This window comes from Platichthys flesus, chromosome 3 (assembly GCF_949316205.1).
Source record: "Platichthys flesus chromosome 3, fPlaFle2.1, whole genome shotgun sequence".
Lineage (NCBI taxonomy): Eukaryota > Metazoa > Chordata > Actinopteri > Pleuronectiformes > Pleuronectidae > Platichthys > Platichthys flesus.
In genome coordinates, this window is record NC_084947.1 from 18,721,464 (window position 1) to 18,739,805 (window position 18,342).

At 44.6% G+C, this 18,342-nt stretch overlaps 1 protein-coding gene across 1 annotated transcript in view; it reads right to left on the bottom strand.

Annotated features, from left to right (window-relative positions):
• The window catches only part of dtx1 (deltex 1, E3 ubiquitin ligase), a 45,313-nt gene extending 27,196 nt beyond the window's left edge, over positions 1-18,117 (bottom strand). The window contains exons 1-2 of the mRNA XM_062383416.1: positions 17,711-18,117; positions 16,618-17,253 (exon numbers count right to left, since the gene is read on the bottom strand). Coding sequence (XP_062239400.1) covers positions 16,618-16,876 — 259 coding nt within the window. The 5' untranslated portion in view covers positions 16,877-17,253; positions 17,711-18,117. The remainder of the gene's footprint in view (positions 1-16,617; positions 17,254-17,710) is intronic.
• Positions 18,118-18,342: the final 225 nt, after the last annotated feature.

Genomic DNA, 18,342 nt, shown 5'->3' on the forward strand with positions numbered 1-18,342 from the left:
ACACACACACACACACACACACACACACACACACACACACACACACACACACACACACACACACACACACACACACACACACACACACACACACACACACACACACACACACACACACACACACACACACACACACACACACACACACAGATTTTGTTCCTCATTTTACTGTTAATCAACTGTTGTTCAGACTAAATATGTAAAGAGCTGTAAGAAGCACAACATCAGGCACAGAGCATGAAATAACATAATACAGCCTTCATAATATCCTACATGTGAATTGTGAGAGAATGATGAATATGCTAATAACTTCCACTGTATGGGGGGGAATCAAATAATTGAAGCGCGTTTGATGTTTCCGAATAAACCCCAGAGCACAGCATGAAAAAAAAAAATCAGGACTTTCATCTTCCTAAAAAGGGCCTTCACAAACAATAAACTCAAGCTGGCTATTAGAGTTGATGAAGAAACAGAATAATGTTGCAGAGCAGTAAAAAATTCATCACGCGCTGAAAGAAAACATCTGGCTAGAATTCGAGAAAGTAGGAATATCACGGGATATGAAGTTTTCGTTTTAACCTGCGTCGCTCCGAGGCTTTAGATGTAAGAACTCTCCTGCTCAAAAGGTTTTGTCGCAACTGTACATCAAAGTCTGTGAGATCTGTAAGAGCATTATCTGCTCATTAACCAATACCCAGAGATCACAGACCATAATAATGAGGATGACAGTCTGGCATTAAGCTGGTTTAACAGCATTATACGATACAATATCGCGGCTCTCCTGCTCCATCACACGCTAAAGATCATTTTCTATACCAGGAAGACACTTTCATTTTCACAGAATGCACTTCTTTATAATAAGGCTACAGTGGAGTGAATAGTGACTTGGATTCCCCTAAGCGTCCTTGTCTCTTTGTAGGCAAATGTGATGGATGAACAAAAGCGGAGGAGCAGCCGCTGGTTGAGAGGCACGGGAGGGGGGGAAACTGACGGAGGAGAGGGGAAAGGAAGGAGAAGGCAGAAGAAAAGAGAGAGGGGGGGGGGGGGGGGTTGGAAAGGATGACAGAAGGCAGATGCGTTAAAGGAAAAAAAGGAAGAAAGAGGGGAAGACAAAGATTAAGACAAAGGGAGGTAGAATGGCACGGACAGAGGAAAGGTGGGAGGAGAGAGAAGAGGATGAAGATGGAGGGGGTAGACTGAGAGGAGGAAGAAGGGCCAGACAGAAGGGGGAGGAGGCAGAGAAGAGAAGGAGAGGAGAGGAAACGCTATGCGAGCATGTAAGGAGGGAGAGAGTAGATTCTGAAGGTGATGAGTGAGGTTTAATGCCAAACAACGATATAAAAAAAAGAGGGATGTCTCACTCCTGCCCGAGCACGCAAAGTGTACACTGCAGTAAAAACAGTCCCGCTAATACAGTTTTGCTGCCAGCAAGACAAAGTAGAGAGGAAAAGTGGCCGAAACTCCCACTGCAGCCACCCTCACCCTCACCCTCATCCTCACCCTCACCCTCACCCTCACCCTCATCCTCACCCTCATCTGCCAGCTCCTGTACTGCAGTGAGGCAAAAGACCCTGAAACAACCTCCTGACTCCTTGAACGTCGTGACTGTCTCTGCCAAGGAGGCTCTCTGACTCACTTTGTGCGCGTACGACCGCCACTTCTATCACATGCGAGCGTGCAGCGTGTACGTCCGTGCAAGTGTCAAAGTGCTCGAAGAGGTGAATGTGTGCATACAGCACTTGTGTTTCAGCGCACAATTGCTTCCACTTCACACCACTTCAGCCTCATCGCGTCCAGCAGGAGGCTCGTTAGCGTGTGAGCAACATGCAGCGTCGACATTAGGGCCAAAAAAGGTAGGAGGCAATACACACTCACACAAACACACAAATGTGCAGCCCTGGCTTCAAGTGACGCAGGTCGGCACTGCCAAGGACCAGTGTCAGGGTCACAGTAAAAGAGGTGTCTCATTAGAAGACAGGAGACACTTTCACACATTTATATGAACTTCTCCAGTGAAGACAGCAGATCTGGCTTAAAGGCCGTCAAAACGAGAAACAGAGACGGCTTATATGGTCGACGCAGCTCTCGACACTATTTGTGTGACACTTTCTAATTTTCTGCCATTTTTGCCTGCTTATCCCTCCGTGCACTTCAGAGGCTTATTATTTTATCACAACATTTCTTCCCACCTCTGACAGCTGCCAACGGATGACTTCTTATCCCCGCAAGCTACGCAGCTCTTTTATTTTGGCATAAGCCCAATTTTGAGAACAGTAATGCCGAGGAATACTGCACGACATATTCAAATACTAAATACAAAAATAGTAATCTGCAATGTGATATCTGAACTATGCAGATAAAGGGCTAAATGCTGTGTTTTCAAACTGTATTAACGTCATTACAAATAGAGTAGAAAGCAAATGGGTTAAGTGGGTTGGTTGTGTGAACCATCTACAGTTTTGTGACCACACTTCTTCTGCTCATACTAGTCACACAAAGCCATGAGGTGAAGGTGTGTGTGTGGAACAATGTGGTCAGAATGTGGTCTTATGAGAGCTGCTCCTCCTCGCAGCTCATCGAGTTTAGCTGCAATGACCTTTTTCATCACTGTCACCACATCCCTGCAAACTTGGCACGCAGTCCTGTCTTCTGACTTCAACAAAAACTAAACGTTTATCCGTTTCTCCTTGAAAACAATTTAAATGTTCTGATACCGTAATCAGAAATCCCATACCACGCTTTAAATTGGATTAATTTCACCCAGATAATATTGTAATTTGCCTCTCCTGGAAATCACTTCTTCTTTACTTCTCCACAACTGCATTTTTGCTGTACTGCCAGTGACAGGTACTGCTTTTAGTGCGGCATTTCTGGTAGTGTAGCGTTAACCAGAGCAAGTTATAATGCCAGTAATTTGTCAATAATTCAAAATTACATGTAAAATGGCAAAGAGGGCCATTTTATCATGATGATACTATCTTTGTTCCAGTATCCAACGATTATGATTAAGCTGTAGAAATATGGAGAAATACTATTTGTCCAGCAGTCCTGCTGCAATCACAGTCTATGGTCAGCAGCCAGCAACATCATGATCCACCATCAAGATCGGATGCCACTGTAGTCCACAGTCATTGTCCACTGCCGCCAATAAGAATCCATCATCAGCTGCCACCTCGGTCGTGGTCCACCACCATTATCTGATGCCAACGCAAAATACAAGAGGCTGGAAACACCAAAGTTATCTACTTGTATTTAATAAGGGGTTTTCTGCAGAAAGGATCAACACAGGGAGTCACAAGGATCTCAGAGTGAAGATGGAGAACAGTCAAATGCAATGATTTAACATAGGAGAACAAGGCTGTTTGCCTGAGCCAGTTCAGACTGGTTCTTTAGGCGTAGTTAGAGACTGGAACTAAAGCAAAGGAATCGATGATTTGCATACATTTCCATTGGGTTCTTTGGACAGTCAATAAGTAATGGAAAGGTCAACGAGGTATAAACCTGTATGACCTTTCTATATACCGGTCATAAACATTTCAGGTCATGGAGTCTTAGACAGGTCTGCTAAAAGTTACTCTTCAACTATAAAATAGGTTTCAACCACAATTAGCTTTTTTCCACAACACTAAGTCATTTTTCCAATACAACAGTCTATATACAGCAGTACTGGCCAATATTCAATACATGGTGACATTTGATCAATACTAATATAACAATGTTTGTGAATGACTCCAAACATAAGTAAGCCCAACAGTTGACCTTGCATCACAACAAACTGCATTGCTCCGTCCTCCACTCAGCGGAAGAAAGTGACATCGACACACAGACACACACACAGACACGCACGGTTCAACATGGTGCAGTTTTTATCTGTGACAAAACGATATGTCATGTCAGCCGTCACACCGCTACGACAGGCTGTAGATCAGTGGATCCATTTCACATGCTCAGCACAAACCTGATTGATGGCCGCACCACGTCAAAGCGGTCTTTTAGGAATAGCTCACGCGGTTCTCCGTCAGGTGACCTTTGGAAACAATGTACATGCAACGCTAACTGCGACATGACTGCATCAGGACTAACCACGTCCATTCACACTTCATCGGAACTGCAGTTAATCTGAAGTTAGCAAACAACGGTTGCAAAAGGTCAGAGTCAAGGAAGAGGAAGTATTACAGGATGACCACCACATCTCTTATTGTGCTCGTTCTCGAGAGGGGAAAAAAGTGCTCAGAATATTACATCTGACAAATAAGGGGAGTCTGACTCATTGAGATGAACAGCATGCAGTAAATGAGTTTGCTGAGACAGGCTTTTATAACCCACTTCATGGCCGTCTGATGCAGTCAGGTCTTATCAGAGGAAACGTCTGGTTGCATTACAGCCAACTGTCACTGAGCCAGACTACACAGGTCACCTCTGATCAGCAGTAAAATGGACATGGTGTGAGAGAGGTCACAGGGCGTCAGACCACCCCACGGCCACATGAATGTTTGATACACCACACGTTGTCATGGATTTACCAAACTCAACTTCTGTTGTACTTCCCCAGAGTGTTTTTTATTATTAAGCCCAGACCTTTTCCCTGCTGGACTCCTTTGCCTTCCTTTCTCAGAACTAATGCAGAAACATGCATTTTCTAGTAATAATAGCTCAATAAGCTTTATTGTCATGTTTTTATGATGTACACTTTTCCTGAAGGCTACTTTATGCTCAATGTAAAGATACTTCTACAGAAATGGACAAATCCTTCTGTCCATACTCTGTGTTAATTTGGCCAATGTGTGTGAAAGTCTACTGAAAGCTTACGGATGAATACGAAACAGATGAAAACGGAGCAGAACCTTTCAGAAATTGTTGGGGGCACTGCAGCCCATATTTCAAGAGAGACGATCATAGGACTCGAGAAAGAAGTTTGGTGGAGTTGGGTAAGAAACGACAGATGTCTATATGATGATGCTTCCTCCGATCGAAGGACCAAGGAGGCGCTTTTGCCTCTTTCTTAAAACGTACATTTTCACCCCCTCCACTGTTGCCATAGTTATTATTCTGAGAAACTCTTGACTGGGAGGTGCCCTTAAGTGGATGTACTACTCGACAACCATGCAAACGTAAAGGACACATGGAAGACACATGGTTCCGTCGATGGAAATGGACATATGTCGTGAACGCACCATCAATTGGAACAGGGGATGTTCAGGAAACCAGCTCATGCTTGTCGAGGCTAAATGTCTGACGCTAGTAAAAAAAAAAAATGAAGGTCATGTCCTTCCTGCTTAGTTGGATCGCTTAAAGTTTTCATCGAGCTTAAAGCCAGAACACAGGTCAGATGGGTTTTTATCCAAGTGCAGATGTGTATTACAGAGTTGTGTATAACAGTGTTATGTCGACTTTGGGAGTGAAGACAAACTTATTTGGAAAAAACACTATTCAGGAGTCATCACTTGTGATGTGCTTAGGAAGGAGGAGCGGGAAGCAGCTTATGTTGTCATGGGAAGCCGTGCATTGTGCGTTGACCCCGTTGAATGATTTCACATCATAATGTTCACAGTGTAGGATCTGTTCAAGCAGATGACTTCATGCTGACCAGGTTTTAATAGCTGCAAGACTCTTACATAATTAATATAGAACTGTGATGAATAAGTCATTTAGGATTTTCTGGAAAGGCTTTACTCAACAACAAATGAGGGTCAACTTTAAAATTCCCTTTGTATTGCACTCATACGTGATGGGAGGGAGGGGATTATGGGTCTTTAAGTGATGGACATTACCCAGAATCTGCTGCTTTTCTGTTTCGTTAAAACCTCACTCAAAGCTCCAAACCTCTGAGGCACAGCCAGACTCCATGCATTCAACAGCACTTTGTCAAAGAGGATGAATGTTTGGATCAAACTGACCATACATCTGGACAGCAGTGAAATACAGTTAGCTGCAGTAGTAGTTTGAGAAGTCCCCGTTTATGCTTTGATTCTCAGAATCCACACTCACTGGCATTTATTAAAGCTGACCACACGAAACAAAACAAGAAACCAAAACAGCCCCATTTCAAGGCAGCTTCGGAGAGGGTTTGAGACTTGAAAGCGTGTGAATCACTATAACATCCTCCCCCCCCCCCTTACAGGCAGAGATGTGTTTCATATATTCACTTCACTTGGATGTCGAAGTTTCAATGTGCAGAACAATGGATCAGCAGAGTTCGACTGTTCGGTTGTTATTCTGCTGAAAGAGTGATCACGTTAAATCTGAATTCAATGATATGTAGGAGCCAACAAATCATACGTCAATGACCACACAGGTCGTATGTCCCTTCCATAAACATGGACCATGAAGACTATACCGGCGGGGGTTATACCCCTGGCAGGTACTACCAAGCCAGGCAGTTTTCAGGTTAGAGGCCAGTCTAAAAGCAGCATTGCCATCGCCCATTGGCAGTAGGATGATTGGATGAAGATTGGGCCGATGTATTTGTCATACATATTTATGGTGTTTCTGCCTATGCAAATTCTGACATATTCAATAAGTGTGGAGCTCATGTGCATATTCAAATTCATTTCAAAAGAAACTTGTAATACAAAAAAAGATACTAAAGTTTTATTGTGGAAGGAGTAAAGCAAAAAATTAAGCCTATTTGGGTGTATTTTGGGCATATTTGATTAGTGTATAGCTCATTTGCATATTGAAACAAATTTTCAAAGAAACTTGTGATTCAAAATTGTTTACTTTTCATGAGTACTTTCAATGTGTAAAGTTTCATTTTGATAGGATTAAAGGAAATAAATACTCCCATTGGGGTGTATTGTTGCCTCGCCTTATTGGCCAAATCTCGGATTGATGAGAATTAAACATATTTCCTCAACTAGGATTTCTTAGGACTTTTAGTATGATGTTCTGGACACCTCATAGAAATGATCCATGCTGAAAAAAATGATTTTACAATTAATTGGGTACAAAATTAGTTACTTTGCCTGGACTATAATAACTAAGTAAAATGAAAAAGAAAATCATACGAGGTGTACTTTAGTTTGGTCTATGTCTCATCTGCTAACATGTTGGAGGTAGGGTTTATGACCGATACTGCAGCCAGCCACCAGGGGGAGATCAAGACATGATTTGATTTATCCTTTAGTGAGTGCTCATGTCAACCATTTACGGTCTACTATACTACCTACCATTGGAGACAAGCCATGGGGGCCTACCATCGGCAGGCGTACCAGTCCTCTGTTGTCATAGTAACAATAATAAAAACAAATAACATTGGCAATGGATGAAAAAACGAAAACAGGATCACATGGCAAACAAACGGACTGTGTGAAAATCCAGTGTTTTGTCGCCTGCAGCTGATCCGACCTGCGTCCAGTCTCCTGTACTGTGTCTCAAATGACAACTGCTAAACTAGGACAATAAAACTGACTATAAAACAAACACTGCCTGGTGCGGAGGTATAAACAGTTCTTCTTGCTGTCTTTTTGTTTTTGCCTGCTACTTAGCTCCATTAGCTTTCGAGCTTTCAGTGAGGTGCGGCACATGTTGAAAGGCTGAAAACTTTGAGCTCAAGCATCTAAGGTTTTTAATGTATGTAAATAATCACAGTCACTATCTTTGCAGTAAAACTAAGACAAACTTAGTGCTGTTGCATATTACTGGAGGTATTTGTTTATAATACATTAATGCAATAACTACATTCTCAACATTCTTTTTTTTTTATCACAATCTGAGGGAGATAAAAGAAAGGAGGTGATTTGGAGTGCCAGATTTGTATTGTTTTTGACACTTTCATTTTGGCAGAAAACTTCTTATACGCTTGTGTTATGTCCTTCACCTGTGTAGTTTATCTTGACAATATATTTTTATAGTTTCCTTTTTCCTATCACCCTTTTCCAGGACTATAAATCTGGTCCAGTTTATCATGTTCCCTGAATCAATTCTTTTCGCTCACGGCCTCAGACCTCTGTGTGAAGTCGTATCGTTTCAACCAGAAAGACACTGTTGTTGTGACTTTCACACTGACAAAAGTCTGTCTGACTGAATGCATCCATGCAAAGGGCAGAACAGGTAGGAACCAATCGCCATTTAAGTCTGATAAAGATTCACCTCAGACCACCGGCCATATTAAATCCTGAGAAAGTTTGTAAGCTTTCAATAATACCGAAACGTCTAGAACAGCGATGGTGTGTGAGCGGCTCCTTTATAAAAATGTATCCCCTCACAGTCTACTGCAGGATCTTCCTCCCGTTGACCAGTCACATGACTTGGAGCGTCACCAGGAGTCATGATTTAGACGAGCGTACAGGTGACGCAGCAGCAGGGAAAAGGGGTGAGACAGGGACTCGCATTCATATTCTGCAGAGCACGCATCTACAGATAATCAAAATAAGTGATGTTTTTGCATGGGTGGAAAATAGGAGATTGAGGGAATGCAAACTTTGAATTTGCATGTGTGGGTGTCTGATGCCTCGTAGCAGTAATTCTGAACAACGTGTGGGTACAACTTCTGCAGCCAAATAATCTCAGCGGGCCCAAAAGATTCAGGTTTACTTAATTTTACTAGCCACAAATTCATTGCTGATTATCTGATGTAGTCTGTTAGCAGGATTATGCAAAAACTACAGACCCAATTTTATTGAAACTTGGTATCAACCAAGGAAGAACCAATTCACTTTTAGAGAGGATTTAATAAAGAGGGCGGATCCACAATTTGTCTAATTTTGACTCTCTTTGACATTGCGATGCCATTTTTGTTTATTTGTCAAGAAATAAGAAGAAATCCTAATTAAAAAAATCAATCATACTCAGAGGATTGATATCTAATTTAGCTCTATTGAATTTGAGTGGGCTCTAGGTCCTTGACAGAGGCATACGCTCTGCTGGGTGCCATGTTTCAGACCTAACTGAACCTACGGTCCCTAGCTCGGCTGACGACTCTTTGAGCACATGGGCACAGCAGGGCATTGGGCTTAATGCTAATGTCAATATGCTAACGTGCCCAATTACTGAGCGAGCATGCTGATCCTTGGCAGCTATAATCTTCATCACCATGTTAGTGCAGCCCTCATAGCATACTAACATTAACTCATCCGCACTGAGCACAAAGGACAATTAAAACAAATTGACTGTACTCCCACAATGTAACCTTGCCCGTCTCATTTTGTCTTCATGTTGATTTGTATTGACACATGTGGAATGAATGAAGTTGTATTGCAGACAACAGAGTTTGGATTTTCTGTAGAAAAAACAGAAAATCTAATTTTAGGATATTTAACAGAATTGTAGTACGTGACTGAGTGTTTGAGTAAAGGGCTGGCTGTGCAGATGACTCCTGCTCGTGTGTTCAGACTTTACGAATAATCGTATTTTTTAACATTATGGTGACTTCAACTGGATCGCCGACAACCATCTTACCACTAAAGTTCTTCTGGGAGAGTCACCCCAGTTTCGACTTCAGCGATCCGTCAGGCCTTCACCGCACTAAAGTGGGGTAAGAGTGCGTTTTTCTGTAAAAACGAGTGAAAGTGCTGAGGCCAGAACAGAGAGTCCCGCACTGCGTTTCTGTGTGTTCACTGAGACTGATCAAGGGGAGCTCTGAGCCTGGCTCGCTGCAACCGCAGGCAGCGAGAGTTGCTTCAGTGCAGCTCTGGTCTCTATCAAAAGATCTTTTCAGTAAATGTTAGACCACACACACTCCTGCAGATCAAAGAAGGCCCCATTTGTTACAAGAGAAACACTCTGTCCTTTCGCAACGTGACGGATGACTAACATCTGGTTTGTAGGCGGGAGAACCAGTGAGCTATGAAGCTTTGCAGATTTTGATAAAAATAGATTCATAAAAGCTCATTTTATTCATCATATTGTATTTATCATAGCTTATCATAGCTTGTAACAGCTCCAGGGAATTGAGTGACAGTGATGTTATTATGGATAAAAACATTTGTGACACAGACAGAAAAACTTAATGAGTGTGAGGCTCAGCAGTGTGGAGAGTGAGACAGATTCCAACAGGAGACCTGTCAGTAAAATATAAACTGATGTTGGTTCAGTCAAACAGTGCTCCGCTGACGCCTTATTCCCATTCCGGCAGTGACAGGCAGTTCAGCCGAGGCAGATGTTTTGAGCGTCTGGCCTGGTTAGAGAGCCGCACAGAGAGCGGAGCTTTTCAAGTTGCCCCCCTGATGAAGGCATGAGATATCCACTTTGGAAATTAAAAGTGGTGACTCGCTGGATTAGAAGTTAAAAGGAGATGTGGAGAGTCGCTTCTGCTCCCGACGCCAGAGGCTGCCAGAAGCTGCACAGGCTGCTCTTCGCTGCTGCAACGTAATCAGAATGAGGACGGAGCAGAGCGAGGCACGACCACGCTGGAAATCAAGGTCGCTCGAAGAGAGAACCACGGCATGAGAGAAAAGTTAAGATAAAGTTTTCGATTTTAATCTTAGCGACCCACAGTCTAATATACTGGAAAGGGATAATCTAGTTTATTGTTTCTTGAGTCGACAGTCAAATGACTCTGGAAGCTTGCAACCCCAATCTGTGTTTAAGTCTATAAACAAAATATTGTCGTTTACAAAAATATGTCCATATTGTATTCATAAATAAAACACTGTCACACCTTGAGGCCCTGGATGGAATCCTGCACTGTAGTGAGGCTGTGTGAGAGAGAAGGAGCAGGGGCATGTGCACTGCGGACGGTCTTTCCAGGGTTATTATCCCTCCCTCCAGCCTGACTGTCACTTTCCATCAGGAAAACGCTCCACCTCTCCTTCTGTTCCTCTTCTCTCCTCACCTCCAGTAGGTCCCCGCCCTCTTCCTCCCCTGTCCACAGCTCCAGGCTCCCTTTCCTGCAGAGTGGAATCCAGCCAGCTGGTCAGGGCTGGGACAGACCCCCGAGTGCAATGACACCTTAGCATGGCCCTGGCACCAAGCACCGTTCTGACTGTGCTAAAGACCTTCACTGACTGATTAACTGCGCTGATTACAAATGGCTTTGGGAGGATAAAGAATTGGACGCATCCGTTTATCTTTAGACGGAGGATGTGGTCAGGGTGAGACCTGTTGACTACCTGCAGAGGCTGTGTACAGCACTTTAACGTGACCGTTTATGTCAACAAACAAAAGTCCCGTCAGTGCCTGAGCCGTTAGAAACCAACATGCGTCAGCGTGTGCTCTGAGACGTATTCAAATACAAAAGGCACAGCACATAAAAGCGCCAGAATGAGCCTGGTACTGGTCATGTTTCTATTTCCACTTGCTTCTTGAATTTGTAGTATAAATATACAGTTTTGAGCATTTGGGCCGCGCTCTCTCACTCATTCTGCTTTCTTCCGACGCAAGTGGGATTTCACAGTCAGAGCTGATGCATACAGGACATGACCTTTAGCACGTACACAGCGGGAATCCTTTTTACAGGTTCCTCCAACAGACCACCGAAACTGTTCCCACATGCACTTACAACATGCTATACTCCACTCGGGGGAAAAAAAATGTCTAAAGCCTTGCTCTCTACAGCAACCTGCAGCTCTGCATACACACAGCAAGTGTACAGGCACACATCCAAACCACAACCACAGTGACTGCCGCTCGTCAGCTCTAACACAAAACAGGCATGAGAACATCCACCATCATCTTCCTCGGCTTCTGGTGTTATGGGCTTTTTTCTCACTGTAATTAGTCAGAGGGGCAGTTAGCTGAAAGGGAACAGGCCAGAGGAGAGGAGGTTCTCACGCCTGTGGAACCAAAACAAACAAAGCCCCGTTCCGGCAACGCAGCAGCCAACAGCCGCTGATAGGGGTTATCTCTGCAGTCACGCATGGGCCATCTCCCAACAGGGAGCATTGTAATGGTCCTCACAACTCCACAAACACATGCGGCACAGACGGTAATCGCACACAACACGCTGCCTGTTTTAGGCTGAACAGAGATCTCGTTTCTTTTCGTGTCTTGTGTGAAGTAGTATAAATTATAATGGCAGTGGAGACTGGGAATCACACATTGTTTTGGACATTTGGCAGCGCTTCCCTGATATTTGACACTGATAGGAGCATATTGTAGTCTTGTGTGGATGTACGCAGGCGATACAGATGCTTTACGAGGCGCTTCTCTTCTTTTTCAACAAGCACAAAGCAATGAAAACCATCCATTATTTGAATTCCTACATAAAGCTTACATTTGTCTCCTATTTTAAAATCTTTATTTCAGGCTTTATCTTTTACTTTACAGTCTCAAATTGTGTGTTTTCCAGAGTTCTGAAAACGTCTTATGTTTGTTCCACTTGGGAAGTTGAAGCTACCGAGCTGTGCAGAGTGGAAGCCATTTCCCCTCGCAAATGAGTGTTAGCAATGATGAATAAAAAGACACGTATAAAGTCCCAAAGTAATGTAGGTAGCTTTCAAATCAATGATGGGACAAAGCAATGGCTAACATTTCCAGACCCCATGCTGGTTACCCATTTGGTTGATAGTAGGAATTGATAAGGGAAGGTGGTTGGAGCGGTGGTCACAATAAAACACAGTTCTTAATTTTGAAACAACAAAACAGTATACGAGTGCAAACCATAGACTGTATACAAAGATGGAGGCCAGATCTACACTTCCTACCACCATACACAAATGAAACCAAAATATCCTGGATACAAACGCTGCCATCTTGCACCAAAGACATTTGTAACCAGAGTTTGTGCAGTAGTGATCGGGGAATGGACCCATGGAAGCGAGGTCCGATCAATCCTGAGTAAGCCTCAGCTGTCAATCATGAAGTTGCATCCCGGTTTTTAAATAAAAAATAAGTGATTAAAACCCAATTTACCAAATTGAAGAAACATCAGTGTGATAAGAACGATCTTAAATGACAGGAACCATCTTTGAGAGAAATATTGAGGAGGCAGGGTTCATGTCCAATACTACCTGTATTGCACCCAGTCACTAGGTGGCGATCAAGATGCTTTTGGCTTTACTTTTGGGGATGCTATGTCGTCCATCTTCATAAACAGTCAATGGTACAATTACTGAAAAATGTATCTTGATTTGATTTCTTCTTTAAAATGTTTTCATTACAAACATGTCCATACAAGATTAACTGACTGTGACTCAAGATTCTGTCTAATTACACAGTTATAAATACTGTATGTGTAATGTAATATGTTATATGTATGCAGCTGTGTCTTTTGACCTTTTTACTGAGCTCAACAAATAGTTGCTCGAGTACATTTCTCCTGTAATAGTATGACACAACAATAACCCACAGCAACTGTCTTTGTTTGAAATTAATATATTTCAAATGGTGCTGATGTCACGTCTGTGATTTAGCAATCATCTGTGGTTTAGTTATCTTTCATTAAAGCAGCCTAAGTGGTCTGTCTGTTTTGTGCCACCTCTCCATCATAAGAGGAAATACATTGGATGTAAATGCTTTAAAAGGCCGGTGGCCGACGCCATCGCTGCAGTGTGGAATCCATCAGACACGTCACAAGTGTTGGCATGTGATGGAGATAAGCCCACGTGTTTTGCTGTGGGAGTAGGTGTAGTGAAAGGGAATCAGTCCACAGCAGTGTTTAGAGGTTCAAACGCCCCTCTGGGGAAGACATCGGATCGATTCTCCTTGGCTACGAGCCAATCCTCTCCCTGGTTTCAGCCAGATATTTATCCACGCTATATATAAAGCCTTGACTCATATATATGTACAAAAGCACAGGGTTCAGGATTTATCCAGAGACTGGTGTTCTTCAGCAGCAGCTGTATTAAGATGAACCCGTTGCACTGTGCTTTTCAATGCCAACTACACACAGATGTGTTTGAGCCTCTCTCCACTGAGAGGGTCCCTGCTGCATCGCCTGTGGTTCGTGTGTTGTCGTCATGATGCTCTGATTAAAGGGGGCTTGGAGATAAACTGTCACCGCCGTCTCATTAGTCTGAGTTACCCTGGCTGGTTCCCGTCCACAGGAGCTCCTCCCAAAACCCACAGGAGAGCCGGGCACCCCTACAAAGCCGGGGGGGGGGGGGCGGGACACGAAAACCACAGCTGCCACAGCTGGTGGAGAGCACCTTCACAGAGACGTCAGCAAACTCTCACTTTCACACACACACAGAGCCTCGGAGGACGACATCACTGGCTTCACAACGGAACGGGGTTTCCCAACAGGGACTATCCAGAGCTAATGGCTGTGGGTGACCTGCCGAGCTACAAATATAACAAACATCTGATGAGAAGCAGATGCATCACGGCCCGCATTAAAACAAGCATAAGCCTTGGTTGCAGCAATATCACAACAGCCTGGAAGGTAGCTGGGGCCTTGTGGGAGCTCGGATCAATGGCAGTGGCCGAGCGGAGGTCTGCGCATGTTTGGGGGACAGGAGCAGAGGACGAGGAGAGACCAGGGAGGAAGGGGGGGGGGGGGGAGGCGCAGGTGTCTGGGCTGCTGTCTGTCAGGCCCTGCTGTGACAGGTTTATCCCAGGCGAGAGGGAAGGTAGCAGGCCCAACGGGGCAATGAGGAGCGATAAACGTCAGGCCTTGCCCCAGCGCCATGGTAATGGCTGACAAACGGCCCAGTGGCCCAACCTCGCAGCCAGTCAACCCTGGACACATGTGCTGCTCTGTGTTATGTTCTATTAGAGGGGAAAACACTGTTGTGCAGAAACCCCATTTTCCTCATGAGGAATAAAAACATGTCAATAGCCAATACATGAAGAGTTCTTTTAATGTTTAGGCCTTTCATTTGCCCTCCATATGTTTTTTCCAAGCCTTCAATCGCAACCACGGCTGCTTTCCTTCATGCTGCCCTCAAAACTAAAATAAAACTAAATTATCCACTAAGCATTAGATTGGAACCAAATAACAGAAACTACTAGTCTGGTGGATATGTTTACACTAACAGCTGCATTACAACATCACCAGAGCAAGATAGTGACATGTTATTTGATTTTTCATCATATTTATTTTTGAAGGGGTAAGCACACCACATTGACCAGAGCCACATACCACAGTTATTTACAGCCTGAAGTAGTTTTGCAACACCCATCATCTGAGGGCGCCCTTTTTATAAAAAAAACATATGCAGCTTAATAGGAGAGCACACATGCAACTAAAACAGCCTTTTACAAGATATTTGAATTGTGACTATATTTACTACATTTTCTTTCCACATTCAGGAAGTTATTCAGCAGTTACTCCAGGGACCTTGACAAGTTTGAGCTGTGTTGTTTTTTCTGTATTCTGAATAGCACTGCCAGTTAAAGTTACTGAATGAATGCAAATGGAAATCAAACCCTGCAAATGAATGAAAGGTGACATGATGCCGATCCATGCGCACTAGGGTCGCCTTAGCTCCCTGTCATATCTCTCTTGCAAGGTTATACGATGACTCTGAAGGTGTGTGTTTATCTCCCCATGCTTCACCTCGTCAGAGACGCTGCTAAACGTTGTTCCCCGGACACATTAATGTCCCTACAGTGCCTAACACAGTCACAATCAGTAGCTTTTGATCCAACACTGACTCCAGCTCAGTGATATGTGGCTGAATCAGACGCTAGTTGTAACAGATGTTTAAAACCTCCTCCATATCTCCGCTTCAAACACCGGGGGCAGCAGAGGAAGCTGTATCCACACACACACACACACGCACACAGACACACACACACACAAAAAGGCGAGTGTGTTGAGCCTCAGCGGAGTGCAGCGAGAACACGTGGTAACAGTCATCAGAGAGAATTACAGTCGACCAAACAAACAGCCGTCGCTCAGTGGATATAAAGCAGAAATAACACGTACTTCGGGGTGGGGGTGTTCTCACGAGGACATTTAGGGTTAAGCATGTGATGAATCACTTCCTTAATCATTGTAATGTTACTGTTCTCTACAACAGAGCCGAGATCAACTTTTTATACTCCATCATTTGTACTAGAGGGCAATATATTAAATGTATTATATATAGCCTGGTTTTTCCAGATGCTGCGTGTTCTTTCCATCCCGTTGAGTGAAATGACGTAAATGCAGGAACTAGAAGCACTTTCTCTTCAGACAGTAATCGTGTACAGTAGCTAAATCACCAGCCACTACTGTGATTGTCGTCCTCACAACGGAGCGGCAACACTGTGCATTACAATAAGCTGACACGAGCGAGGGAGCGTGGCTTTGAGCTGCAGCCCTCATCTGCCTGATGGATGCCACCTCCTCGAACACGGTGACCTTTGACAAGGTCACGGCATCCAGCAGGCTGCACAAAGACACTTGTGAACAAATAAATTGCCAAGCTTTAGTCATCCGAGTGGTTTGTGTCCTTATGTAGCTCTCAACATCAGGACACAACCTGTGGCTCATGTACTGTACACGAGTCCCAAATCAGACGTTACATTCAGGAGACTCATTTATTCCCATGAAGTTACATAAGAAAAGTGAAGCAGCCCAGTGAAGGTTGCCTTTGTTTTAATCAGTCCCTGCGGGATCGTCTGTGGTGATGACAACTAAAACATGATTTACTTTTTCTCATATTCAGACATGAACAAACATGACAAAATTCAGGGTAATATTCCACATAATGTGCTGATGAATTTTTATGTCTGCATCAGCATTGCGTGTTTTTCCCCTGACGTCTGTATCGGTGTCATCTGTGCACACAGACAGGAAACCACTCGTACCTGTGTCTTGTCGAAACTGGTGCATGGACTGCAGGTCGATGACGTAAGGAGAGAGCTGGGCATCCACCTGGCCCAGCACGACAGTCCCCCGGGCGTCCCCCTTCAGCACGTTCTCAATGTGGTGGCAAACCGCTGCACTGTAGGGCCTGCAGCGCCCGTGTTCGTTCAACCACTCCCAGACCACCACCCTGGCCAGGTTCTGAGGTGGGTACCCCAGCCCGTTGACGGGCACCAGCAGCCCTGATCCCGGACGGGCCATCTCCTGCGTGGTGTCTGCACCTCAGCTGCTGGCTGCGTCCCAGGCTAGAACACCACTGCGTCCCCTTTAGTCAACTGACACACTGGAACCTTTCCATCAGCCCCGAACAGGAGAAGAAACTTGAATCAGCAGTGAGTTGGTTAGTTCCTCAATAAGCTCATGCTGCTCTCAGGCGAGCAGCTCTGCTGGAGTCGTCATCTACAGGTAGTTTTCAACTGCTGCTGTTCGGATGAGCCAAAAAGCAGCCTCCGTCCTCTGGCGTCTGTTTGGAGTGGCAGATGATGTTGATGCTGATGCTGATGAGATCTGCAGATGTAGCAGTCTCAGCCCTCCACAGCCGACCCCAGCAGATCAGCAGCAGGTGGACAGGAGACACACTGAACAGAGAACGAGGAGCAGAAACACACTGGTGAACAAATGCAGTGATTTGTCCCACACACACAGTTTTATGGCTCATCAGTCAGGTGCTGTTTCAGCAGAGATTACATGAAGCTAACCAGTCCTGTGTGCTACAGTCCCATTAGTGGCCCGTGCCTCTTGGCAATTTCTGTTTACCTGAAGTGTAGCAACACAAATGAATTGCATAACAACCTTGTGTGTGTGAGCAGCAACGTAACTGTGATCAGATGTGTGCAGAGTGGACAGAGCAGACAAATGCTATGATAATCCCAGCAGATAGAAAAGCACACAGACGTGTTCCACACACACACATACACAAATGCAGTGAATGCAGGAGGGAGCACTGCCTGTTGTTTTTCTATTTTGTATTAAATGATGAGGCCGATAGTGAATGCCTGTGTGATAGTGCAAGATTGTGATAGTGGTGACACAGACCTGTAGGTTGCAGCTGTGTGGTGCCACGCATCTGCCAGGTAGAGGCTGCATCTCACAGGCTCCGGCCGATCATCGGATTGTAGAAGAAAAAGAAACCACCAGGAGGTGAAAGGCTGTTGTCGCTTCACATCTGCGACTCACGCGTTTCCTCCATCGACCCGAGGTCCTCCCTCACAGCCTCCTCCTGCAGCTCCTCCGGTGTTATTGCAGAGAACCGAGCCGTCCCTCCGCTCCCGGGGATCTGCTCCTCACCACAGCAGCTTGTTGGTGCGCGCGGTGTCTGAGTGAACGCGTGCCACCTCGCCGTACACGCGCATTTCTATCTCTCGCCAAACATCACGCATTCACATGGTGGACACACGTGATTCTCGCCGCACGCAAATTACGCACAGATGTTCAGGCGCACCTGTATGTGTGGTCAGCTGCTGAATAACATCCAAAGTATCAATTACACCAAAACAAAAGTGCACAACTTCCGGTGTCTGGTTTCAAAATAAAACCCCTTGTTGACAAGTGATCAAACTGTATAGTGTTTATTATGTTGCACGCACACACACACACACACACACACACACAGACACACACACACACACATACACACACACACACACACACAAACACACACACACACA